Below are 27,718 nucleotides of genomic sequence, written 5' to 3' on the forward strand. Positions count from 1 at the left end.
AAGGCTGTTTTGTCCACCCTCCACGTGAAAGTAAAATTTCCCACTGAGTATGGAGTCGCCGAGGTGAGAGGGAACAAACAAGTGGCGAGGCAGTGTCTTGTCGCCGCGATCAGGTGGAAAAGTGAACAGCTCGGACAAGCAGAGCAGACCGAGAAAGAAACTTTATAGCAATTACAGAAGCCCCGAGGAGAAACGGGGGCGGACGTTGCCGAGGAGGTATTGAAGGTTAGAATTTTTCCAGATACTGACAGATATTTCCAGATAGGTACAAGCATGAATGACCGAGAAAAGGTAGAGATGTTGTTGTTCCTTTTGCAGAACGTAGATGTTTTTGCCTGGAGCCCGTATGAAGTGCCCGGCGTAGATCCTGAGTTCATTGTCCACAAACTTAACGTGGACCTATCATTTCCCCCGAAAAAGCAAAAATCGAGAAAAGCATCAAAGGAGCATGTCGACGCAGTAAACTTGGAGGTCCAGCGGCTGAAGGAAGCCGGAGTGCTAAGAGAAATATTCTTCCCGAGATGGCTAGCGAATAAAGTGGTAGTGAAGAAGAAGAGCGGTAAATGGAGAGTTTGTGTGGACTTCACAGACTTGAACAAGGCGTGTCCTAAGGATCAGTTCCCAATGCCCAAGATTGACCAACTAGTAGACGCCACGTATGGGCACCCGAGGATGAGCTTTTTGGATGCTTTCCAGGGTTACCACCAGATTGCCTTGGCATTCGAGGATCGAGAAAAGACAGCATTTATCTTCCCGAGTGCAAACTATCGCTACAAGGTCATGCCATTTAGATTGAAAAACGCCGGAGCCACGTACCAGCGGATGATGACGAGAATGTTCCGAGAAAAAATTGGATGCACGGTTGAAGTATACATTGACGACATGGTGGTAAAAAGCAGAAAAGAGTCACAACATACGGAAGACCTCCGGGGAGTATTCGAGATACTCTGGCGGCATAAATTGCGCCTGAATGTCGAGAAGTGCACTTTCGGTGTGGGGGCTGGCAAGTTCCTGGGTTATTTGATCTCTACTCGGGGAATAGAGGCTAACCCCGACCAAATAGAGGCCGTGAACCGTCTCAGACCACCAAGCAATCCCAAGGAAGTGCAAGTGCTTACCGGGATGTTAGCCGCCCTAAACCGATTCATCTCCAAATTCGCCGATCGCTGCCGGCTGTTTTATCAACTTCTGAAGAAGTGGAAGGGGTTTCATTGGGACGAGGGATGTGATGAGGCTTTTCGAGAGCTGAAGGAATACTTGGCAAAGGCGCCAAGGTTGACGGCCCCGGAGCCCGGGGAGGATTTGTTTATGTACCTCTCAGTCACCAACCATGCCGTAAGTGCTGTGTTACTAAGGGACCAAGGAGTATAGATGCCAGTGTATTACATAAGCAAAACCTTGGTAGATGCCGAGACGAGGTACCTGCCCTTGGAGAAGTTGGTTTTAGCCTTGGTACACGCCACTAGGAAGTTGCCACATTACTTCCAGGCTCATACGGTGTTCGTCCTCACTGAGTATCCATTGCAGTCACTGTTAAAGAGATCAGACTTCACGGGCCTAATTGCCAAATGGGGGACTCGGTTGGGATCGTTTGACATAAGGTACCGACCGAGAAGCTCGGTGAAAGGACAGGTTCTTGCAGATTTCATCGCAGAATTCACACCTGAGAACGACAGGAAGGTAATCTGTAATGCAGAAATTCGTCCGTGGAAGGTATTTGTAGACGGTGCTTCTAATGCTATGGGGGCCGGGGCTGGTATTGTCATAATCACCCCAAAGGGCATACGATTAGAACACTCCTTCAGATTGGGATTTAAAGCCTCAAACAACGAAGCCGAGTATGAGGCCCTACTGGCCGGTTTGAGGGCCGTATTGCATCTAGGCGCAAAGGATGTTGAGGTTTATTCAAACTCTCGGCTGGTTGTTTATCAAATCATAGGAAGCTTCGAAGCTCGAGACTCTCGAATGAAAGCCTATCTAAGTGCAGCCAAGCAGATTATCGGTCAATTCCCAGGGTAGGTCGGTCACAAAACAAACACGTCGACTCACTAGCCACGTTAGCTTCATCGGCTACTGAGGATACGCCACGGCTAGTCAAAATAGAGCTTATAAGGGAGCCAAGCATCAGTGTGAAGAGTATTCACAGCCAAGCCAGAGTGGAGGTTGCCAAGGTAACAGTGGCCAATCCGTGCTGGATGAACCCGATCATAGATTTCCTTGCCGATAATAAAGTTCCGGATGATGAAGACAAGGCCAAAAAGATTCGTCGGGTAGCTCCCCGGTACTGGCTGTCTTCGGATCACAAACTGTACCGAAGGTCTTTCGCAGGCCCTTACCTTTTATGCTTACATTCCAAGAAAGTAAGCGAGCTTCTGACCGAGCTACATGAGGGAGTGTGTGGCGGCCATGTTGGGGGACGATCTTTAGCGCACAGAGCGATGACCCAGGGGTTTTGGTGGCCACAGATGCAGAAGGATGCCGCCGAATATGTCTGGAGGTGCGAACAGTGTCAAAAGCACGCCCCTTTGATCCATCAGCCAGCAGGTTGTCTGAACCCCGTCAGCAGCCCGTGGCCGTTCGCGCAATGGGGGCTTGACATCCTCGGCCCATTCCCCCGAGCAACAGGTAACCGCCGTTTTGTATTGGTGGCTGTAGATTACTTCACAAAATGGGCGGAAGCCGAGGCTTTGGCAAACATCCGGGATACTGACGTGAAAAAGTTTGTATGGAAAAACATCGTCATAAGGTTTGGGGTACCAAATTCACTAGTAACAGACAATGGGTTACAGTTTGATAGCAAAGCTTTCCGGGCCTTCTGCAGCGATCTCGGCATTAGGAACAAGTATTCAACCCCGGCTTATCCACAAAGCAACGGCCAAGCCGAGGCAGTGAACAAGACAATTTTGAACGGGCTCAAGAGGAGGTTGGACGGGGCAAAAGGGAGATGGGCTGAAGAGCTACCTAATGTATTATGGGCTTACCGTACAACCCCCAGAAGATCCACGGGCGAGACCCCTTTCTCTTTGACATATGGGGCGGAGGCCGTAATACCTACCGAGTTGAGCTTATGCAGTGCACGAGTTGCGGGGTTTGACCCCGCCCAGAATGCCGACCTGATGATGGAGCGTTCGGACTGGCTAGAAGAATGCAGGGAAGTCGCAACCATACAGCTCGCCGAGTACCAGCAGAAACTAGCCCAAAGATACAACCAAGATGTAAAGGGGAGGGAATTCAGTGCCGGAGAATTGGTGCTAAGAAAGGTCGTCGGAAACATGCGAGATGTAGCTGTAGGGAAGCTTGCTCAAACCTGGGAAGGGCCGTACAGAGTTACCGCCATCGCCGGTGCGGGGGCCTACTACTTGGAAGACCTTGACGAGAGGCCGCTTCCCCGGCCATGGAATGCCAACAACTTAAAGAAGTTTTACGCGTGACCATCCGTGTAAGCCAAAACTTGTATTTTGCTAAAATCAAGATTATGATGAAGTTGCTTGTATATGCTGTTTTTGATTCCATTATTGCACACCAGGAGAATTGCAAATAAAAAACTCTAAGGACAGAAACCTGGCCCTCGGCTCGATTAAAATCGCCGAGTAGGTGGAAACCTTATCATTGAAAACTCTAAGGACAGAAACCTGGTCCTCGGCTCGATTAAAATCGCCGAGCAGGTGGAAACCTTATCACTAAAAACTCTAAGGACAGAAACCTGGCCCTCGACTCGATTAAAATCTCCGAGCAGGTAGAAACCTTATCACTGAAAAAAAACTCTAAGGACAGAAACCTGGCCCTCGGCTCGATTAAAATCGCCGAGCAGGCGGAAACCTTATCACTAAAAACTCTAAGGACAGAAACCTGGCCCTCGGCTCGATTAAAATCGCCGAGCAGGTGGAAACCTTATCACTAAAAACTCTAAGGACAAAAACCTGGCCCTCAGCTCGATTAAAATCGCCAAGCAGGTGGAAACCTTATCGTCACAAAGGAATAAAAGGATAAGGACAAAAACATCATCCCCGGGAGGATCACAGTCGCCGAACATGTGGGAACCCTAACCCTTTACAAACATTAAATCCATTGTCACTCTCGGATTATCCAAAAAGCACTGCGCAACAGGTTTTGGGGTATCATTCCATTTATGGCCAAAACAATGGCATAGTCCAAGCGAAACACGCAAATAAATAGAGAATCATTCAACAACTTAAATGCAAAGTCAAAAAACAGAATTAATATCTCGTCGCCAAAACTCGGCAATTGTTTTCGGGTCGTCCCCGTGAAATAAGCAAATTGTTCGTTCACCACAACCTGGTGACGTAGGCAAATACACCGTTAAAGATATAATAATAATAATAAACTAAAAATGCAATAAAGATAAGTAAAAGCACAAAAAAACTGGACTGCAGAGAATCAGCTGGAGGGCTGGGTTGGATCTGTCACTTCTTGCTGAACGGCCAAGGGGAAATGTGGGTCTTCACCGAGAAGGTCCTGCACAATTGGAATGCTGGTGGCCTCCATCTCGTCCGGCTCGGCATGAGCATCGATCTGTTCAACTAGCTCCCTCATGCTCGCCGTTTCTTCCTCCTCAGCGGCAGTCGATGGATCCTGCACGGTAGTAACGGGGCTCGGGAAAGGAATTTGGCCGGGGTCTCTTAGAGGGGAATCCTCAGGAACTCCCAGAACTTGAAGAGCAGTAAACCACTCGGCCTCAAAACCCAGCTTCCGGGCCTGGGCCACTACCGGTTCTACGGATTGCTCGGCATCAGCAAATCCTTCGTTATACCACTTCTGCTCACATGCCTCCAGGGCTGCCCTAAGGTCAGCTAGCTCCTCGGCATTGGAAGTGTTGAGGCTGATGGCTTCAGCTAGCTTCAAGTCCATTTCGTTCTGCTTAGCCAAAAGCTCCGCACACCTCTTTTTCGCTAACGCCCTATTTTTCTCCACGGCAGCGGCCTTCTTCTCGGCGGACTCAGCTGCCTTTAGTTTTTCCTTCGCTGTTTTGGCCGCTGACTCCCGCGCCCCTTTTTCACGCTCGACTTCCTCGACAAGATCTCGTGCCCGGCCAGCCATTATGTGAGCCAGTTGAGCAGCCTATCAATCACAAAAGTTAGTAAGGAAGCAGAAGTAAATGTATGGGAAGAAAGAGATAACTAAAGAATTACCGCAATAGCGTGCCACTCTAATTGGCGCCCCACAGACTCCTCAGATCCCTCCTCAAAGGCGTGCACGTCATCGGGAAGAAGAAGACCCTCGGCCAGGGTTTGGGCAATACGGCCACCCTCGCCTTTCTCCCACATCCGCATACAGGCGGTCGAAGGAAAAGGCTTGCCGTCCAATAAGAACTTGGGCTTCCACGCTGGAGCTGCTAGGGAGGAGGACGCAACCCCCGGACCAACCTGGGTCTGCAGCTCACGGATAACGATCCCCCCTGTTGGCTGGGGAGGAGTCTAGACGGCAGCATCTCCCGGGCCCGTGGATGGTTGATCGGTGACCTTTTGTTTCTTACGGGCCCGTCCAGCTTGAGAAGAGGGTGGAGGCTGAGGCACCTGGCTCTGACCCTGAGAAAGTGGGGGCTGGTTGGGCTGCCGTGCACCGGGCACGAAGCGGTCAATAGTCATAACCTTCCTTGACACCATTCTTCCGCTGGGTTGGATATCTTCAGCCGACAAGGCAGCCGCTTCAATCACTGGTTGCTGGGGCTCAGCGGGAAAATTCTCGGGCTGCGCCTGCTCTTGAACGGGGTCGTCTTGTTGGATAGCTTCGTGGGTTAACTCTCTAAGACGTCGAGACACGCGTTCCGCGGACTCGTCACGCAAAGGGGCTAGCTCGTCTGAGCAGGTGAAGCGCCGTCCAAATTCCCTCCCCTCCTCGGTTGTAAGTTTCGGCGGCAAGAAGTTTGCGTACTGGACGTCGATGTTTGACAGTAGGGGGCTATCAACTAGAAGTGCTTGCTTAAAGGTCTGCCAGGTGGAGTAAACTGGCTCTACTCCGAGGATCAAGTGCGAAGCCCGGAGTTGTCCGTCCTAATGCACGAATATCTCGGAACGAAGGATGAAGTTCAAATCTTTGACGTGGACGGTTCTGATGTCCGAAACAAACACTTTACCGTCTGCAAAAAAACAAGTGTCATATCAGTATCTGATAATAAAGATTTACTTCAATAAAAAGAAAAGGAAAAGGGGAGGAAAACAATTAAATCAAGGAATTGGTACAAACCCACTTCACGCCGTGAAAGGGGGCAAGGGACGTCCCCGGCAAACCAATTGCCGCACACCCGAACGAACTCCCCGGCGGAGTTCCTGTTCGAATCAGGTAGGCATGATATCAGTCGTATCCGATTATCTCTTGTCTTTAGGTAATAGTTGGTAGTTTTGTTCCCACAAAGGCTATACATATGGTTAATGTCATGATAATTTAACTGTAAATCAAAGGTATGGTTCAACCTACTGACGCAGCTAACTACCCGGTAAAAGTTGGGGGGAAGCTGGTCGGGACACAGTCCGTAGTACCTAAGTGTATCTGTCAAAAGGGGATCCACGGGGAACCTAACCCCACCCTCTAAGATTGACATTAGAGGAAAGAAGGCTGTGCCTAGTCCTCGGTGGAGAGCAATATCACTCTCATGGCAGTAAGCCACTTCCACGTCATTGGGAATACTAAATTTGCTCCTAAAGGTGGACAAGGCAGCCGAGGACTCTAGAAGATAAGAGTAGCCCATCTATGACGCTTAATGCTATGAAAGGGAACTTGAAGAAATAAAGCTGAAGGAATAGGAAGGGGAAGAAAACTTACTTTGGGTTCTAAGGAGGAAAGGAACTCTGGGCAGGTGAGTAAGCGCACAGAGAGTTGGCCGGCAAAGAGTAAGCTCGAAAAATCAGAGGTGGAGAAAAAAATGAAAGAATGTTCTGAGAGAAACTATTTATAGGGTCAAAAAGGGGGGCAAAGAAACGTTCAATCAAGCAATAAATGGGCACGATTTACGAACGGCCCTGCGAATACCAAAGGTAACCGATACGCGTGCCACTTCGGTTCACGAACCGACAGGCAATAATGACGCCGCGAAACGGCACGTCTTTTGAGATGAGAATTAATGAGAAACCATAACGAGCCAGGCCATAAGATCTCCGAGATCAAAAGGCTCGGCCAACTTCTTGATTCTTCCCGGCAACCGGGTATGAATCAAGGGGGGGCTAATGTACGGCACCGAGATCCCAAGACCCATATGGGCCCTGGGGCCAGGCCCAATGGAACGGCCCCATTGCCCTAAGCCCTTCTTGAAACTGCTTTCATGTAAAAACAAGTTTTGGGTCTCGAATCTTGAGAAGTGTTCGGCATAAGCTTTCTCGAACAAACATATGAACCATGTTCGGGAAAATCATGAAATGCTCGGGGAACAGCATTATGGAGCACAATCAACTAAGCTGGAACCAAGTTCCAAGGCCATAATTGTTGCATCCCACTCTCACCTAAACACCCACTTAAAACAGATAATATTGGACCTTTAATAGCACTAGCGGTGGCTGTAATCATAATCTCCCCACTAACCTCAGCTATAGATAGCAGAAGTTTGGGAAGAGGAAGGGGTTCAGAAAAAAAGAGAAAAAACAGTCGATGAGGAAGAGAGGAAGAATATTGCTTTAAGTCTCTGTGCCGAGAATGACCCAGAGTAGGAAATCTTAAAGCCCACTCAACAAATAAATTGTGAGTCCAAGTGAGTTCAAGCCCAACAGTCTCATCTCTGGTTTCCACAGTATCTGTTTCGATGAAAATAAGAACGAGAAATATACTAAAAGCCACACAGTTAAATATGTAGGATACTGACCAATGTCACGTGGCGAGCCAATTACCGCTTACTCGGACGTACTCTCCCACCGAATTTTTGTTAAAGTCGGGGAGGCACGATATGAGCCATACCCATACATCCCTAACTTTCAAGTAATAATCTGTCCTAATGTTACCGCATAGGCTATACATAAAATTGATATCATAGTGGTCTAATTGTAACCCGTATATCTAATTTAAGCGGCTAACACAACTCACTACTTGGTAAAAATTAGGAGGGAGTTGGTTGGGACACAAAACATAGAACCTAAGTGTATTGAGTATAAGGGGATCTACGGGGAACCTAACCCCTCCTTCCAAAATGGCGATCAAAGGGAAAAACACTACATGAGGGCGTCGTTGAAGAGTGATGTCACCCTCATGGTAGTAAGCTATACCTACATCCCCGGGAATGTTGTAAGCTACCCTAAAACTAGGCAAAGTTGCTTCAGTGTCAAGAAGGTGTGAATAACCCATTCCTAATACTAGAGTAAGGAAAAGAAATTGAAGAAAAGGAAGAAGAAAAGAGGATAACTTACTAGGGCTCTAAAAGGAAGTGCTCTTGGTTGGAGGATCTGTGCGCAGGAGGAGTATGCTCAGTAAAGAGAAATTTTGTAGAGTAGGGAAGCAAAAAATAAACTGAAGAAACGGAAGGAACTATTTATAGGGTGAAGGCATTTAATGGAGTGGAGAGGCGGAAAAACCTTTCTGAATTCTTTTTGTAACCCCCACACACGCAGCCTCAGTTCACGAACCGTCAGGTTATGATTGCGGTTAAGCATGACAGCTTGGCATAATGCTCCTTTTGAGGGAGCATTAATGGCCATCTTGTCCGTTTAATGACTGACGGCTGGTTTCCCTGAGAAGTCTCTGATGCTGGTCGGGTTGTCCTTGATTCATTCCTGGAGGCCAGGCACAAATCAAAGGAGGGCTATTGTACGGGGAATGGGCCCAGGCCTTATAAAACAGCGTACGATCCCCTTTCCCATCGGACCTTTGATCTTGGGCCGAACACACTCTAAGGCCCAAATTAAGCCTAAGTGTCATGATGAGCCCATCTTGTCTTGAACATATGAGAAGCGAGCCCCTGCTGATCAACCACGACTTGAACGGTAGCATTCTTACTCGGGAAAGCCAACATTCTCAGCGGCCTGATAGTGCCTTGGGGAATATCGCTGCCGAGCAGTCTTTTGGAGGCTGGAACCAGTTCCAATGCCACTAGCACCATTTCCAACAAACCTAACCCTTATCAGGGATAAGTAGATTGGATCCCACCCACACAAGTGAGATCAGGAGGTAATCATAACGCCTCCACCCATTTCAAGCTATAAATAGGAGAATAGAACGAGAACAAGGGGTTGGAAATTCTAGAGAGAAAAAGTAAGAGAGAGAGAGAGAAAGAGAGAGAGAGAGAGAGGGAGAGAGAGAGAGCAAATAAGTGAGACCTTAGGGGTGAGCAGCATCGAGAGGAGTGCAAGGGTGTTCATTGGGATTAAGGGAAGCTATAAAGTGATTTGAGGTGGAACTGCCCTTAGTAGGAAACACTAGGCCCACTATACAAGTAGATTGTGTGCCCAATTCTGATCCTGATCCATATAGTAGAATTTGGGTACGTATAGTATTCATTTTCAAGAAAACGAAAACACTAAAAAGTTGTATTTAATTTTTGTATTCAAATCCTATTTTTTTGGATAATAAAAATGAAAACTGAATACAAACACAAAGCCAAACAAGTTTTTAGTAGTGGATTCCACAAAAAATTGAAAACGAATACAAAATAAATCCATTTTTTGCTCAAACCAAACAGGCCTTTAAGATTCAAATCCCCCAACTATATCTCAACTAAAAAAAAGGAAAACCATTTACCTCAACTAAAACCACCATTACATATCACCAAAATCATCCTATTCATTACATACAAACACTAGTCACCATGAACCAAAAGTCGCCCCAATCACTCTCTAGTTCACATTCCAGGTCATTATTATCCTATTACCCAAAATCATACTTAACCCCTTAACAAACCTCCATCCAAAACCAAAAGGATTTAAGATCGTACTTAGGCCCAGTTTAGTATATAAAAAAATTACTATTTAATTTCCCAAATAAAGGAGACCACAAAGTTCTATTGGTGATATACTTTGTATTTTATTTTATTCTTACAACTAGTTTTGGTGTGAAATATAAAGAGTATATATTAAATTTAAAAAAAAGAAAGAAAAAAAAGGATCTATAGACAATTCCTATTATTAGGATTAAGAAAAAAAACCTTTTTATTATGAAATCATACTTGTAGTTACTTTTATTATGTTTTTAATTTGATGTGTTCTAAATTGAATAAATAGTTAGGTTACTTAGTTATATCAATTTTATTCTACTAATATAAATTAATATATAGAAAATAAAATTGGTGGTAACCCAAAATGGTACGATACATAGGTATCGAGATATATATATATATATATATATATGTAATATGTAATATATAACATTGTTATTGATTCTATTCCGTTCCGGCTGGAACGGTCGAAATTTTTCGTATCGGAATGCAAACTGGTACCGGAATACCCTACATTCCACCTTGGGTCAAATTTCGGTCCGTTGTCCATTCCGGCCAAATTCCAGCCAATTCTAGCTGAGATGTAAATTTCGGCCGGTATTGGATTTGGCCTGTTATTTAAAAAAAAAAAAAAAAAAGAAGGTTATATTTGGGAGTTCTTTTGATGATGAATTTGATCCTTCTCTCATGGATGATGATGAGGAGGAAGAGTAAATCTTGTATTATTTGATATTTAGTTATTTATTTATTACAATTGAAAATTTTATGTTCTATAAGAATATATATAAATTATTTTTTAAGAACCCTGAAACACCCTGAAACGGTACGCCGAAATCGGCCAGTATCGAAATATTCCATTCCACTAGACAAACCGAAACGGGTCCAAAACGGTATTAATAACAATGATATATAATATGTTTATGTGATGTGCAGGCGAATCTATATACACACACATGTGCGCATAGTATCATGCCTATGGTTGTCAATTCCCTTCAAATTTGACTTCACCACAAGGCTTAAGTCTTAACTAGCCAACTCCGATTCAAGGGATTCATACTTGTAGTCTCATTTGAGGAAACTATAGTGACATTATCTAGTCAACAACAGTCTCTATATTAGGCAGGGGCGGAGGGAGGGAGGGAGGGAGGGAGGGGGGGGGGGGGGGTGGGGGTGGTTGAAGGGGGCACTCCCCCCGGGCTTCTCAAAATTTCTCAAGCAGTAGTGGTGTAAAATGCAGTAAAAGTCCCCACTTGATAGTTGACACAAAAGACAATCTACTTTTTTTTTTTTTTTTTTTTTTAATATTTATTAGCTTGTCAACAATTGTCAGACAATTTTACATTCACATGGCAACACTTTTTTTACATAATTGTTCCCATCTAATAGTACCTTTTTTTTTTTGCACACTACTTTGCCAACTAGACTGAAAAAAAAAAAAAAAAAAATACTGAATTGGACTTTGAAAGAAAAAATCTATGTTTATATGTAATGTTCCTATTTTAGCGCCTCACCAGTTGGTTTCCCAGCTTACAATTTTTTCTCTAGTTATCAACCTTTTCAATATCAAACTTGAGTTTTTGCTATAAACTTGAATTTTAACGACATAAAAAAGTAAAAATGTCTATATGAAATTTTAGAAGCATTCATGGCATTGAGTTGTGTATAGCCGAATAGAACTTCATAAGCATATTGCTATATTCTTAATATTTTTACATTAATTTATTTTTCCAATTTATTTTAAGATCCAAATTACATGTTTAAATTGTGTGTATTTAGTATCGATTAATTTATCTTAGATTAATTCTACCTTCAATCTTGTCTTTTAATTTTACCCCCCTAACTTGAAATTCTAGTTCCTCCACTGATATTAGGTTATATATATATATTAGTTAGTTGAAATAAGAAGTTATTTTTCTTAGTGAAAATATTCAATGCGAAATCATAACATTCTTATGTATTGCAAAACAAGGTAACACCACTTCTACTCAAAAAAGAAAAAAGAAAAAAAAAAAAAAGGTAACACCACACTACAGGGAAGAAGGCTGAACTAACAAGTACCATTGGTTTATGACCATGAGCTATACTAAAAATCCAGAAGTGTATTTGGTGAATAAATGTTACACCTATACCCACTTCACAAAAGCAAAAATAAGCCCAATGACACGTGTATGCATACAAAGTAAAATAACCTATAATACATTAAAAAGGCCTATTGAAGATTCAAAATCCCCCCTTAGTTGCTTTTGTAGCCAGAATTCCTTTCTCCACAGACACAGCAATGTCTCAATACTCCAACATTCCGAAGACAACATATATGTGTCCAATTGATTACAGATAGTCTCATCCACTATTAACATCAATAGCATCATCAGCATCATTGGCTTCCCTTTATCTAAAAGGATTGCATTTGCATTAACCCAGTACCTCTTTTTGGCTTGGGAGGATGATTTACGAGTAAAATTCATAGGTCTTGGCTTTAATTACGATAGTCCTCAATCCTCCAATTGGGGATAAAATCATTAAGCAAAGGCCAAATGCGATGCAGATCTGAAATCAATGAAGCCAAATAAGTTCAACTAAACTTAAAGTTCCAAGCAAATCAAAACATAATGACAAAGGAACAAAAATCAAGTGGAACTTACCCAGTTAGTCCACCAAGATAAACCGAATCTCCTTGGTTTGTAGATGGCAAGCCACATGACACAAGGGAGCTGAGGATTAAAATCAAGAAGAGTCAGAGATTATATGAAAGTTCTTTTTCTAGGATAGTAATTGCTCCAACAAAATTTACAAATAGCATTTTTCTAAAATTAAGGATGACAAAGATTCATGACAGGGTGTGGCTTACGAAATATGTAGTTGGGGCAAAAGCAAATCCACCAAAAAATCCAAGAAGTCCGCCGAAGAAAGGGAAGGTAATGCCAATGAACATGGTAAATGCTGCAATAGAAAAATGTCATACAAAATTAAGTTCAAACCAAGCCCATAAATTGGTTCTTGATCCCACAACATTGTTTGACATGAGCATAAGGGGGAGAGGAGTTTACTTACCCACGTATACATTACGTGTAATGAAACGCAGAGTACTTGTAGGCCGGAAATGCAATTTCTTTACCAATACAGTTTCTATCATGTCAAACACTGGCATTGCATAAATCTACATAAAAAAATAAAAAATAAAAAAAATTCAAATGGGAGTTTGATTAATAAGATGTTATGTTATAGATATGAGGAAAAATATGTAAAGCTTAAACAAATATTGTAGAGTTTGGGCATTACCTGATAGCTTCCAATAACATGGATGACAACAAACATGTTAGCCGTTATAATAAGCCATTTAGGCTTATTTAATGAGATGAGAATATTATCTTCAACAGCATTTCCAAACATCCAATATCCAATCAGGGCAACAGGAAAGTAACACAAAGCCACAACTATATAGGCAACGACAACTCCCCTCCACATTGGCCCCTTTGATGGCTTTTCTGGTGTAGATGGGATTGTGGCTTGGATCTCCAATACCACATTGTGACCAGCATAGGCAAAAGCCACATCACCCAAGGCACTGAAGAAGTTGAACACTGTTCCGGCAGTAGACTTGGCTTTGTAGCCGTATTGCACATCTTGCTGAACACCTTTGTTAAGAGAAGCTGACCAGGCAATGGTAGAGTAGCTGCCAAACAAAATACCAATCACATATTAGCATATTGCATATTGTTTAGAGAAATGAAACACTATAAGATTAAAGTGCGTTTGGATGAGCATTTTGCTGATATGCTTATTTGCTGAAAGTTGATTGAAGAAGTATAGTTTTGCATGGAAAAAGCAATGGTTTAAAGAATTGTACATAAACCAAAAGCAATGCTTGTTACAAAAGTTGGCACATAATTTTAGAGAAATGAAATGCACATAAGACTTGAGTGTACCTTAAGGACATGACTGCAGCAGCCAAAGAGATACCGGAGATAGCGTTGAGGTTGGGAAGGTGGGAGAGCACAAAGTGAACAGAGGCAAAGATCATAATGAAGTATGTTAATTTGATACTTTTACAGTGATCACTAGGTTCAGCACAGACGGTGTCATGGACCTTCTTCAATGATGTCCCACCAGTGACCATATAGACTATGTTCACACCAACTTCAACAATGAGCTGTTGAGGCACCACAATATAAAGACCAAGCTTTTCACCAAAGGCATGCTGACCCAGTTCATGGTATCTATCAAACCGTTTTCCTGGTACCATTTCGTGCATCTCAACCATTTGCCATAGAGTGTACAAAGTAATGATCCAGGATAGAACTAGTATTGCCACACCAGGACCCCTGAAATTGATAAAAGGAAAGCTCAGTTTTGAAAGTCATTTCTTAATTACCAGACAAAGGTTAACATAATTGTAACACAACATTAAAAACATACCATCCAAGCTCTGACATAGCATAAGGGAGACTGAGGACACCAGCTCCAACCATGGCAGTGACATTGTGGAAAGCTGAATACCACCATTTTGCATTCCTTGAAGAAGTAATTGGAAGCCAATCATCAATAGCCTTCTCCTTTGCTAATTTCTCATCAATCTGTATTTGACGATTACACAAGTCTTCATCAGTATCAATGACAGTTTACAAGCAATGCTTTTTTGCTTATTGCTTATTTAGTGTTTTTATTTTTTTTTCTTTTTCTTTTTATGTACAATTTTTTTTAAAACTTCATTTTTTTTTTGTTGCCTTATAACTATATTTTTATTCTCTTTGAATAAATAAGCCAATTCAAAGGAGCACTAAAATCAATAATGTTGGAACTAGAAAAACTAAAAAGAAGAAATATAAATTATTTGTCTCACTTTTTATATTCCACTTTATACTCCATTAGTCATAACTTGTCATGTATTCATTTGACTTTATTTATAAATTAAATAAAGTTTAAAATGAAAAAAAAAAAAAAATTCAAACACTTGTTATTCCATGATTGGTGAAACATGAAGTGGAATACAACAAATGGAACAACTATTTGTATCTAGAAAGAAGTTTTTTTTTTTTTTTTAATAAAAAATATAGCTTTTTAGTGGTAACTTAATCCAATAAAATTGAAGTTAGTGAACATCAAGATCAAAAGAAAAAGATAGTGTACTGGTGACCATCATGAATGTGTGCCTTTCCCTTGAAATTGGAACTCATTTTCATATAAACTAGTTTTGGAGGTAAGCACAAAATAATGATGTTTCCCAAGTGCTGGAGTGGAGGGGTCTATAATTACAGATTGCCTTAAAAGTCCTAGGCGCACTAGAGTAATTCTTGAAAGTTGAAGCTTATTATATATTGGGTGATTGACGTATATCAGTTGGCAACTAGGCATATATCCCCAAGTCTTTGGAAAAGTTAAAAGGCCAAACAGTTGCCAACTTGTTAGTTCTCCATGGGCTGCTTATGCAGTAAGTCAACAAAACCTAGTAGAGGCCCACTCGCCTCCAATCACGTTTCCACTCAATTTGACTTTTTTTTATTTTATTTTATCCTATTCCTAAATATCACTTGGTATCAAATGGAAAAAACTCCTTTTAGCTCAGCCTGTAATTATTTATCTCTCCCACTTCCCTAGCATGCCGGAAAAGCTCAATTACTTTTTCATGTATTTTAAAAAGCCCCCTACTTGTTTGTTGCCTTATAAATATTGTTAAAGTTGTTGTGTAATTGTGAGTGATTGAATGATGAATGAAAGCATAAAAGAGAGTATATACAAAAGTTTATGTGGTTTGGTTTGACGGCCTATGCTTATGGTAAAAGGTCCTTAACGACTATATAATCTAATTAAGCTCTTATTTACAAAGAATCAAATATAGGGTCTATATACTAAAGAATACTTGATTAACTAACCCTACACTAATCTTAGACTAACCAAATGTAAATTTTTACTTGTTCTACAACTACATGAACCTATAATTAGTTTGGGTCATAAACTATATATATATATATATATATATATATAAATAAAAGGATGTTGTTTTTGACTGGTACTATGTAGAATAATCACTTTTACATTAAGGATCTCCCAATTTCACTAAAAAAAAAAAACCCTCCTAATCACAGTACCTACTGCGGCTAGTCTACCTTACATGAAACTACTTATAAAAGAAGAATTAATTGTTCTATTCCTTTAGCAAAAAATAAAAAAAATAATAATAATAAAAAATAAAAAAAAAGGTTCTATTCATGTTTTTAAATAGTATAACAATTAACGAACACGCAAATTTGGTAACCATGCATCTTTTCTCTCGTCTTCATTAATTGTTCTATTCATGTCACGCAAAGAAGGCAGAGTCACATGGAACTCGGTATAAAGAAACCGGGTTGTAACGAGATCACCGGCCTAAAATTTGGCAGACCTGAGGATGACTCCTATATATATATATACAAAAAAAAATGACTACAAGTTTGGTGTTCAACACAAAATAGAGTTTTTTTTTTTTTTTGGTGGGTGGAAGAACGCAAAGAATTTTATTAATACATCCCACTAGATGCCAAAATACAACCTCCGTGGAGTTGTTTTTATTTTTTTATATAAGATATAGTAGAATTTTAATCCGTTTTATAATAATTATCTTTTATATCAATTGATTTTTAGATTTTAGTATTAATGCAAAAAGTTATTTTTTTATCATCAATGAACATGGGCCTGTTTGGTAAACAAGTTTAAACTACCGTTTTCATTTTTTAAACAAAATTACATATATTTTTTCACATTTTTTTTTCTACATGTATTTTAAAAAATTACAAAAAATATTACTAAAACTTTTCTACCAAACGACTCCAAATTTTATAAAGTTTAAAAATTTTAAGAAAGAAAAAGCCATTATTTGAAGAAAAATAATGGTAGGGACACAAAAAAAGTCTACCACAACTTGCTACGTGGGAAATTTATAAGCAGCGAAACTAGCATAGACCGAAGCATGACGCGTATACATTAATTGAAAATATCTTTATTTCTTTCGGCTAAGATCCGTTTAAGGCAGAGGAGAAAATCACATGAGAGCAGCAAGAGGGGTCCACGCGTGAATTAAGAAGAGCCCAACAATCAACATGCAACGATGGGCTAACTTCTTCTAAATCTAAAGATGCCGTAAAGAAAGGGTTGAGTTAATTAAGGAAGAGTCTTCTTTCCTTTACCCAATTCTCTACTCATAACCATTTCATGATCTCATGCTTGGGAAAAATTTGAATCAGAAAGACCAATAGTTTATGTTTATTAGATTAGGCTAATGAAGAAGAAAATTGTGTCGTAGCACAGTACGTTACATACTTACATTATTATTTTTTTGGCTGAAGTCAAGTACATACTCCCATTATAATGTAATGTAACAACAAACATTTGACCCCAATAAAATTATATAGTGATTATATATATTTATAAAGTGAGACAAACCAATGAAAAATATTTATAAACCTGTAAATTTAGTTTTGTGAATGTTACGTATTCTAGCCAGTTTTCATTTTCTTTCCTTCAAAAGGAAATCTCTCTTCAGACTCAGAGAACTCAAAAAGTCCTAATTCATAACTAAGAAGAAGAAGAAGAAGAAAGAAAAACATTGCACACAAAAGCATACAGAAAATTTAAACAAGAAAGAAAAAAAGCTAAAGACAGAAGTCCAACAACTTAGGAAATTTAAAGTATCAGAAATTTGAGAGAAAGAGAGAGACTAACTTCAGAACGGGCATATGAGTCTTGGTCGGTTGGAGCTTGAGTTCCCATGGCTTTGTTCACTGTGGTGAATTGCAAATAGCAGAAGAAGGAGATGAGGCAAAAGGGTGTGAATGAATTCAAAACAAGTTAGAGCTTAGAATTCGAAATGGGTCTCTCTGTATTTAAAGGGAAATGATGTATGAGAACAGCTGTGTACCTGAGACATGAGATTCTGAGAGAGAGAGAGAGAGATCTTGAAAGTGACGTTTTTTTTTTTTGTGTTTGTCTTTCATCTACAGACTTCAAAAGCAGGAATTATTTATTTATGTTTTTTAATAGCTTAGGACCACATTCTTTTTGACCATTTTTTTTTTCCTACAATTTTAAACTCGTCGGTTGTAAGCGATTTTTTATCAATTATCTATGGGCCATCATTTTCCTTCGTCACTCACATATTTCCATGTAACAGTTGTGGAAAAAGAGTTGTGAGATAAGCCATTATACTAGATTTTCTCTCTTTAAAAAAAAAAAAAAAAAAAAAAGAAGAAGAAGCAATGACCTTTATAATAAATGAGTAATTTTAATACCACATAAAATGTTACAACTATATATTCAATGCACTACATTGTAACTGATTGACTCTCACTTTCATGTTCACAACTTTTTTTTACTACTTATAAACCTATAATGTGAACAGTTGAAACATTTCATGTGGTTTTAAAATTTTTTATAATATATAGATAACATGTTTACATGCAATCCAGGAATTTCCATGAAACACAATCCTCAGCCGGCGGCCCACCACTCCGGCAGGACAGTAACTTTTTTATATAAATAACATCCATAAAATATATATCCAATTATAAAAATGGATAACGGTAAAAAATGTATCAATTCTTTTATTTTTTATTTTAAAAGCATCTTGAATTATCAAATTATCAAATAAGTTGCATTTGCAAGTTGTAACATAGTGATAATCATTTACCAAAACAAAAAAAAAAAAAACATAGTGATAATCGATTTTTTTTTTATGCCACGTCCAAATTTAACATCTGGCTACTGGGTAAAACGATGTGGTAAATTTTGATTATGTCTTATTATAATAGGAAGGAACCGACGTGATACTTTCCATGACTATACATTTTATTAACCAAAAAAAAAAAAAAAACCACAGTATTACTGTTACTTACACATCATTATTGTCAAATGGTTTGCTTAAAAAATGACTAATTGTCAACCTATAAATCTACACAAACAAAAATATAAAAAGATTTGGCCAATTGGTTTCGAGTCTTTTGAGTTTTGACCCGCAATCAGTCCTATAAGTAAAAGTATAAGATAAAAATAGGTTTTCGTAATTCATAAATGGTAATTTTCTATTTTATACTCAAACCCATTCAGAATATGCCAGAGCGGCAAGTAAAACGCATTGTTGCACAGCTCTAAAAAGTAAAAAATAATTAGAGTAATTTTAATTACAACGTCATGATTACGGGGAGGCTTCGAAAATTTTGACAATGGAATAGCTGTGCTGCGTTTATACACGTAACTAGGAGATTCTAGCCTTTTACCCTTAATTTTTAAAAAATTTAGCAATATGCCTCTATTTCGAAAACATATAGGGATATGCCCCTGTTTCGACACTCGATTACCTTAAAATCGAGTTTCAATGAAATACTCGATTCGTAGAAAATCGAGTTATACCGAATAAAACTATAAAAAAAAAAAAAAAATGGAACTCGATTTTAGGGAAGTCGAGTTCCAAAACGCCGCTATAGGGCTTTAAAATGCCGCTATAGGGCTTAAAAACGCCACTATAGGACCCCTTGAAGCTGGTATGGGACGTATAAAGTTTTTTGCATGAAAACGCCGCTATAGGGCTCTAAAACGTCACTATAGGGCACCCAGAACAGGCCGATTACTAATTAAAAATTTTTGCAGGAAAACGCCGCTATAGGGTCTTCAAACGTCACTATAGGGCTTAAAAACGCCACTATAGGGCACCCTGAATATGGGCCAATTACACTTATAAAAAATTGCAGGAAAACGTCGCTATATGGCTTTAAAACATCACTATAGAGCTTAGAAACGCCACTATAGGGCTCCCTGAATATGGGGCAATCGCACTTATAAAATTTTTTTTTGTATGGAACTCGATTTCTTGAAACTCGAGTTCCATGGAAATTTTTTTTTTTTAAAATATTTTTTTTAAGTTTGATCAGGCATAACTCGATTTTCTACAAATCGAGTATCAAAACATGGGCATATTGCCAATTTTTTAAAAAAATTAAGGGTAAAATGCCAGAATCTCCCACGTAACTAACATGTTACTCATGCAAACGTATGAATATAATTAAAATTAAATATAATTTTTATTATAAAAATATAAATAGTTAATCAAAATATTAAAAAAATATCATGTAACACATGTATACATGTAGATATATTTAGAATTAAACACAATTTTTATCATAAAAATATAAATAATTAGTCAAATTATTTTTTTAAGGTAAATATAGTTAATCACATATTAAAATTTTTACTTAAATTTAATACTATTTATGATTAAATTTTTTTCTTCTAATTTTTAATAAGATAGTGTATGTGATGATTTTTGTTGTATGGTGATTTTCATTGAGTATATATAATTGGTTTTTTTTTTTAATTTTATAATTTATTAATATTAGATTCTTAGTATTTTGAACTCATTAACTCATTGGGCATAAAGATTAAAAAAATTAAATGGACACATGGCACAAACTTAAGTGGATAATTATGGTATGGTCCCCAAATAAATTTAGACACTTTGTGCAAAATTGGATTCTAATTTCAAATTCTAATTGAACTTTCTCTAAATTTTTCCTATTAATATATATAAACTAGCACGTAACCCATGTAAACGCATGGATGCATTTAAAATTAAACACACTTTTTATTATAAAACTATAAATAATTAGTCAAATTATTTTTTAAAAAATAGCATGTAACAAATGCATAAATATGGATACATTTAAAATTAAATACAATTTTTATCATAAAAATATAAATAATTAGTCAAATTTTGTATTTTTAAGTAAATCTAATTAGTCACATATTAAAATTCTTACCTAAATTTAATACTACTTATGATTATTTTTTTTCTAATTTTTAATAAGATAGAACGTATAATAATTTTATAGAGTATATGTGATTGTTTATTTTATTTATTTTTATAATTCATTAATATTATATTCTTAGTATTTTGCACTCATTAATTCACTTGACACAAAGATTAAAAAAACATTTAAGTGGACGCATGTTACAAACTTAAGTGGATAATTATGGTGTGGTTTCCATATAAATTTAGACAAATGGCGTAAAATTAAATTCTAATTTCAAATTCTAATTGAACTTTTTCTTAGTTTTGCCTATTAATATATATTAGTGTGTAACCTCGTGCATATGCACAGATACATTTAAAAACAATCACAATTACATATAATATATATATATACACACACATCTAGACTCTTCAGTTTTTGCACCCAATAATTTACTTGCCACGAAAATTAATAAATTAGATGGGACACATGACGCAAAATTGAACTCCAATTAAAATTCAATCTAAAATCTAATTGAATTTAGACCTTTTGATTTTTGCACTTAATAATTCACTTGACACAAAAATTTAAAAATTATATGACGCGTGACACAAAATTAGACTCCAATTTAGTATTTAATTAAATTTTCTCTTTGCTTTAACTATTAATATATATATATATATATATTTATGTATATATGACTTATAAATTTGAATTTTTCTAGTTATATGATTATGTTTTTTATGGTTTATTATAATGGACTCCTCGTTTTCTACATTAAATTAACTAATTTGGCATAAAAATTTAAAAATTTAGATTAGATGGGACACATTGCGTAAAATTAAACTCTAATTGAAATTCAATTTTTACCTAAATTAACTCACTTAACACAAAATTCTAAAATTTAGATTAGATGAGACAAGTGGCATAAAATTAGACACTAATTCCAATTTGAAATTTAATTGGATTTTCTCTTTACCTTACCTATTATATATATATATGATTTAGAATTTAATTGGATTTAGACTCTTTGGTTTTCGCACCCAATAATTCACTTATCATAAAAATTAAAAAATTAGATGGGACACATAGCGTAAAATTGAACTCCAATAAAAATTCAATTTAGAATTTAATCAAATTTAGACTCTTTGATTTTTGTACCTAATAACTCACTTGACTAGAGGTGGCAAAATTGGACACGACCCACGAACCTGACACAACATGACACGAAATTAGCAGGTTATAGGTTGAGACTTAATGGGTTCATGTCATATTCGGGTTGACATGCCTAACTCGTTTAATAAACGGGTTGAGTTAGTGTTCAACATATGGAATCCATTTAACCTATTTGACCTGTTTAATTAAATGACATTTTATCAATATACCCTTCAAATCCTAAGTATATAAACTTATTAGTTGTTGTGATTTATTTTCTTTAACATATTGTGATTGATTATTTGTGATATTGAGATATGCTTTAGTTTTGAATGATTATTTATGATGCAGTTACTCGTTAGTTTTGAATTTTATATTAAAAATATTTATTTGCTTGTTTTTTTATAAATATTATTTTCATTTTGATAAAATCTGATAAACAAGTTGACACGATTGACCTATTTAATAAATGGGTTGTATTAGGGTTGAGGAATCTTGACTCGTTTAATAAACATGTCGGGTTAGTGTTAACCCATATAGTTGGATACTCATGAGTTGACACGACACACGAACACGAATTGTCACCCTTACACTTGACACACAAATTTAAAAATTAAATGAAACACATGGTACAAAATTAGACTCCAATTTATTTAATTAGATTTTCTCTTAATTTTGGCTATATATATAGATGACAAACAAACAACTTGTGGACTAAACCTATAAGATTAAACTTATGACAAACTTTCACATCAACTTATGACAACCAAATATGAGTTAATTACTTAATTATATGTACTGCTGATGTAGTTAGTTTAATATTTTTGATGAAGTAACGAAAATTGTCTGTATGTATAGAAGTGAAAGAGATAAAACGTCAAGAGAATATGGATGTTATAGTCTAGGAAAAAGTTTAGTTCCAAACAAAAACCTATTAGAATGAGGGCAATAAACACAAGCAAGGGTAGATGGGCTTGACAGAAGAGGATCAAGGTTGCAAGGTCAACTACAGAACAGACTTGAAGCTGAATGACAGTAGCTGTAGCTTAAAGCAACAAAACGACTTGTAGCTAGAGTATAGTTATTGTTAGTAGTTAGCACGTGTATATGTTAGTTATTGATATTGTACAGCACGTGTGAAAGTTAGTTTGTTTTTGGTAGTTTCTTTCTTCTTTGTACATATATATATATATATATATGTGAAACTCTGTATTTGTTTTCTAATTAATGAGAATTAGTTTTTACTAGAGCTTTTCTGTTATGGTATCAGAGTTTTCTCTCTAGAATTTTCTCTAAGTTTCTAGATATTTTCCCAAATTCCAATCTAGGGTTTGGTTTTTCTTTTCGATTTTTCTCTCAAATTTTCTCTTTCTCTCAACTTGCCTAAGATTTTTCTTATCATCAATGGCTTCTGCTGCTTCTTCATCTACTCCCACTTCAAAGAATGCTCCTCCATTTGCTCAGGATTCTCCAATGGACAATCCCCTGTTTTTGCACCATGGAGAGGATCCAAGCATTATGCTTGTGACTCAGCCTTTGATAGTGAGTGAGATTACTCAGCTTGGGCACGAGCAGTAAGGAAAGCTCTGCTCACCAAGAACAAGTTAGGCTTCATCAATGGCACACTCACTTTGTCATCTTCATTGGTGTCCACACCTTCAGCTGTTCAAGCTTGGATCAGGTGTGATAATATGGTGGGAACTTGGTTGACAAACTCAGTTTCTCCTAAGCTTCAAGCCAATATCATCTATGAAGACACTGCCTTGGAAATCTGGAATGATTTGAGAGATCAATTTGCTCAAAAGAATGGTTCTAAGATTTACAACCTTCAGAAGGAGACTGCAGAACTCCATCAAGGTGAGACTTCCATTACTAATTTTTTCACTCTATTGAATGTTCTTTGGGATCAATAGCAGAACAATAGTCCTTTTCCTTCTTGCACTTGTGGGAAATGTACATGTAATGTGAATAAGAGACTTAATGACTTGCAATCTAGAGAATTTGTTATGAAGTTTTTGATGGGGCTAAATGACTCTTTTTTACAAGGACACAAATTTTGCTTATGGATCCTTTTTCCATCTGTCAATAAAGTGTATTCCTTGATGATTCAAGAAGAAACACAAAGGTCTGTTACTCATTGTTCCAATACAAGGGTTGAATCAGCTGCCTTGATTGCTAAATCACAAAATTTCAATGTCAATTCTGGGGTCAATTATGTTGGTAACAATGGGAACAAAGGAAACGATAAGCCAATTTACACCCATTGTGGTAAATTTGGTCACACCATAGATAAGTGCTATAAGTTGCCTAGATTCCCTTTTGGTTACAAGTTCAAAGGCAAAAATCCAATGGCACATCAAGTGTCTCTTTCACAACCCCAAGATCTCTCTTTTCTGGCTTCTTTGGGACTTGTGACACCTGGTTTCACTCTAGACCAATATCAACAGCTACTTGCTCTTATTGGCACTCCTAGTTCTCCATTAGTTCCATTTGTTCAAGGGAAAGACACACTCACTACTGCCATGGCTAATGTGGTATCTTCTAATGCTTCTGCAATGGCAGGTACGTATGGATTTTAGTCACTCAGTTTTTTCTACACAAGTGGTTAATAAAAGGGCATATGATTCCAATACTTGGGTCATTGACACTGGTGCCACTGATCACATAGTGAGTTCTGTCCATCTTTTGACCACTGTTACTGCTATTACTCAGTCCATGGTTCAATTGCCTAATGGAGAAACAACATTAGTAACACATGTTGGCACTGTTATTTTATCATCCTCTCTTATCCTCCACAATGTCCTATGTGTACCTTCCTTTTCCTTCAATCTTTTCTTTGTCAGTTCTTTTACTAAATCTCAACCATATTGTCTTGTTCTTTTGTCTACCTTTTGCTTCATACAGGACCTTACCTTTTGAAGAAAGATTGGAGTGGGACATGCAGTTGATGGACTGTACCTATTACATTGTGGCACTTTTCAACAACCTTCTTCTACTGCATTTTCAGATTTCCTAGCCAATCACAAATTGGGTGATGCTTTTCATCCTTTCTCTTCTGCAATGTCATCAAGCTCCCTTTCTTCTCTCTAGCATGCAAGATTAGGCCATCCATTAGATGCTAAGCTTCAAGTTTTAGGTCATATTTTTCCTTTTTTGCAAACACCATGTAATGATCTTTGTAAGGTCTGTCCTTTAGCTAAACATAAACGTTTGCCTTTTCCTTTCAATAATAAACTCAGTTTTTGTGCTTTTGATTTGATTCACCTAGATGTTTGGGGACCTTATGCTACTTCTATTTTGAATGGTTTTAAGTATTTCCTAACTGTGGTTGATGATGCAACCAGAGCAACTTGGGTATACTTAATGAAATCCAAATCTGAAGTTGGACCCCTCATTTCTTCTTTCTATTCTATGGTTCTTACACAATTTGGATGCAAAATCAAATCTGTTAGAACTGATAATGCTATGGAATTTAACATGCCAAATTTCTATAGTTCTAATGGCATTGTGCATCATCATAGTTGTGTTTACACTCCACAACAAAGCTCTATTGTGGAGAGAAAACATCAACATCTCCGTCCATAGCTAGAGCTCTACATTTTCAGTCTAAAATTTTCCCATTCAATTTTGGGATGATTGCATCCTTATAGATTACCATCTTTCTTATTGAATAATAAAACTCCTTATGAGCTTCTTTTTAAACAACCTCCTTGCTATGATCATTTGAAAGTGTTTGGTTGTGAATGTTATGCCTCTACTGTTGCTCAAACTAGGACTAAGTTTTCTCGTAGAGCAAAGAGAAGTGTTTTTCTTGGTTATCCTTTTAATGTGAAGGGTTATAAGTTGTTTGATCTTCAATCTCATTTTGTCTTCATCTCCAGAGTTGTTGTATTTCATGAGTCTGTGTTTCCTTATCAATTTGATCCTTGCTCTTCTTTACCTGCTCGTTCCATTCCTCTACCTTGCTCTCCTTCTGTTTCTTCTGAATCTTTTGATCCAATTCTTCCTTCTTCCACTTTACCTTTTGCTCCTCTATCATCTGATCCTATTGCTGATCCCATTATCCAAGTTCACACTGATCTTGATGATGAATTCTTACAAGATGTCCTTGCTGAACCACCTGAGCCTTTGGTTGATCCAATTCCCCTTAGAAGATCTATTAGGATTCATAGACAACCTTCTTACCTCCAAGCCTATCACTGTAATCAGGTACCCTCAATTCCCACTGCTGTTGCTCTCCAGTCTGGTACTTCCCATCCTTTATCTTCTCATCTTTCTTATCACTCTCTTTCTCCTTCTTATAAGCATTTTTGTTGTTCTATCTCTTTTGTTGTCGAACCTTCATACTATTGCCAAGCTATTTCTAATCCTAAATGGCAAGAGGCCATGGCAGCTAAAATAGCAGCTCAAGAAGCCAATCACACTTGGACTTTGATACCCTTGACTACCAATAAGAAGCCCATTGGTTGTAAATGGGTTTATAAAATCAAGTACAAGTCTAATGGTTCCATAGAGAGTATAAGGCTCGGTTGGTGGCCAAAGGTTTCACACAAAATGAAGGAGTTGATTACAATGAAACCTTTTCACCTGTTGCCAAAATGGTTTCTATTAAGTGCCTTTTGGCTGTGGCTATTATGAAGTGTTGGTATCTTGGTCAGCTTGATGTCAATAGTGCTTTTCTACATGGGGATTTGTCTGAGGAGGTTTATACATCTCTTCCATCGGGGTTTCAGAGCTAGGGGGAGATGGTTTGTAAGTTGAATAAGTCTCTTTATGGGTTTAAGCAGGCTTCTAGGCAATGGTTTGCGAAATTTTCTAACACCTTGGTTCAGTTGGGCTTTAAGTAATCCAAGGCAAACTATTCCCTTTTTACTAGACAAAAGGGTCATTGTTTCATGATTTTATTGATCTATGTGGATGCTGTTTTGATAGCATGTAATGATAAAAAGGAGGTAGATCAGTTCAAGGTGTTGCTGGATCAGAAGTTTAAGTTGAAGGATTTAGGTGACTTGAGGTACTTCCTTGGTTTGGAGATTGCAAGGTCAGATAAGGGTATATCACTTTGTCTAAGAAAAGACACTCTTGAAGTGTTGAATGATGCTGGTTTGTTAGGATGTAAACCATCTAAAACACCAATGGAACAAAATATAAGGTTGAGTAAGTATGAAGGGGAAGAGCTCAAACACCCAAGTGCTTATAGAAGGCTTATTGGGAGGCTGTTGTACTTGACCACCAGGCCAGACATCACCTATATTGTTTATGGGTTGAGTTAATACATGGCCAAGCCAAGGAAGCCACATCTGGATCCAGTGCATAGAATTTTACAGTATTTGAAGAATGAACCAGGGAAAAGCATCTTGTTTTCAGCTAGGACAGAGTTACATGTAAAGGGTTTCACAGATTCTAACTGGGCTGCTTGTCCTGACACTAGGAGGTTTGTCACAGGCTATAACATTTTCATTGGGGATTCCTTGGTCTTATGGAAATCACAGAAACAATCCAGAGTATCTAGATCCTTAGCAGAAGTAGAGTATAGGGCAATGGCAATGGCTACTTGTGAGATAGTGTGGATACTGTATTTTCTTAAAGACATTGGTGTTGAACACAAAAGGAAAGCCTTGTTGTTCTGTGATAGTGAGGCAGCCTTGCACATTGGATCAAATCCAGTGTTTCATGAAAGGACCAAACATATTGAGATAGATTGTCATGTAGTTAGAGACAAAGTGTTGGAAAAGGTCATTAAATTGAATCATGTTAGGACTCATTGCCAACTTGCAGATTTGTTGACCAAGGCATTGAATTTTAATCAATTTTCAAGTCTTATTTGCAAAATGGGAATGATCAATATACATTCAGCAGTTTCCTTTGAGGGGGGAGTATCAGAATGAAGGCAATAAACACAAGCAAGGGCAGATGGGCTTGACAGAAGAGGATCAAGGTT

The 27,718-nt window shown here is 38.0% G+C and overlaps 1 protein-coding gene across 1 annotated transcript; it reads right to left on the minus strand.

Moving 5' to 3' along the window:
• Positions 1-11,911: 11,911 nt before the first annotated feature.
• Positions 11,912-17,732, minus strand: LOC126714688 (lysine histidine transporter 1-like). Its single transcript, XM_050414950.1, has 8 exons — positions 17,564-17,732; positions 14,285-14,442; positions 13,795-14,190; positions 13,148-13,541; positions 12,920-13,025; positions 12,717-12,808; positions 12,511-12,579; positions 11,912-12,415 (listed from the first exon to the last, which is right to left on the minus strand). Exons 1-8 carry the CDS (start codon positions 17,609-17,611, stop codon positions 12,317-12,319), a joined length of 1,362 nt encoding a protein of 453 aa, XP_050270907.1. The 5' UTR covers positions 17,612-17,732; the 3' UTR covers positions 11,912-12,316.
• Between the last annotated feature and the right edge of the window lie 9,986 nt (positions 17,733-27,718).

The sequence above is a fragment of the Quercus robur genome, chromosome 2 (assembly GCF_932294415.1).
Source record: "Quercus robur chromosome 2, dhQueRobu3.1, whole genome shotgun sequence".
NCBI lineage: Eukaryota > Viridiplantae > Streptophyta > Magnoliopsida > Fagales > Fagaceae > Quercus > Quercus robur.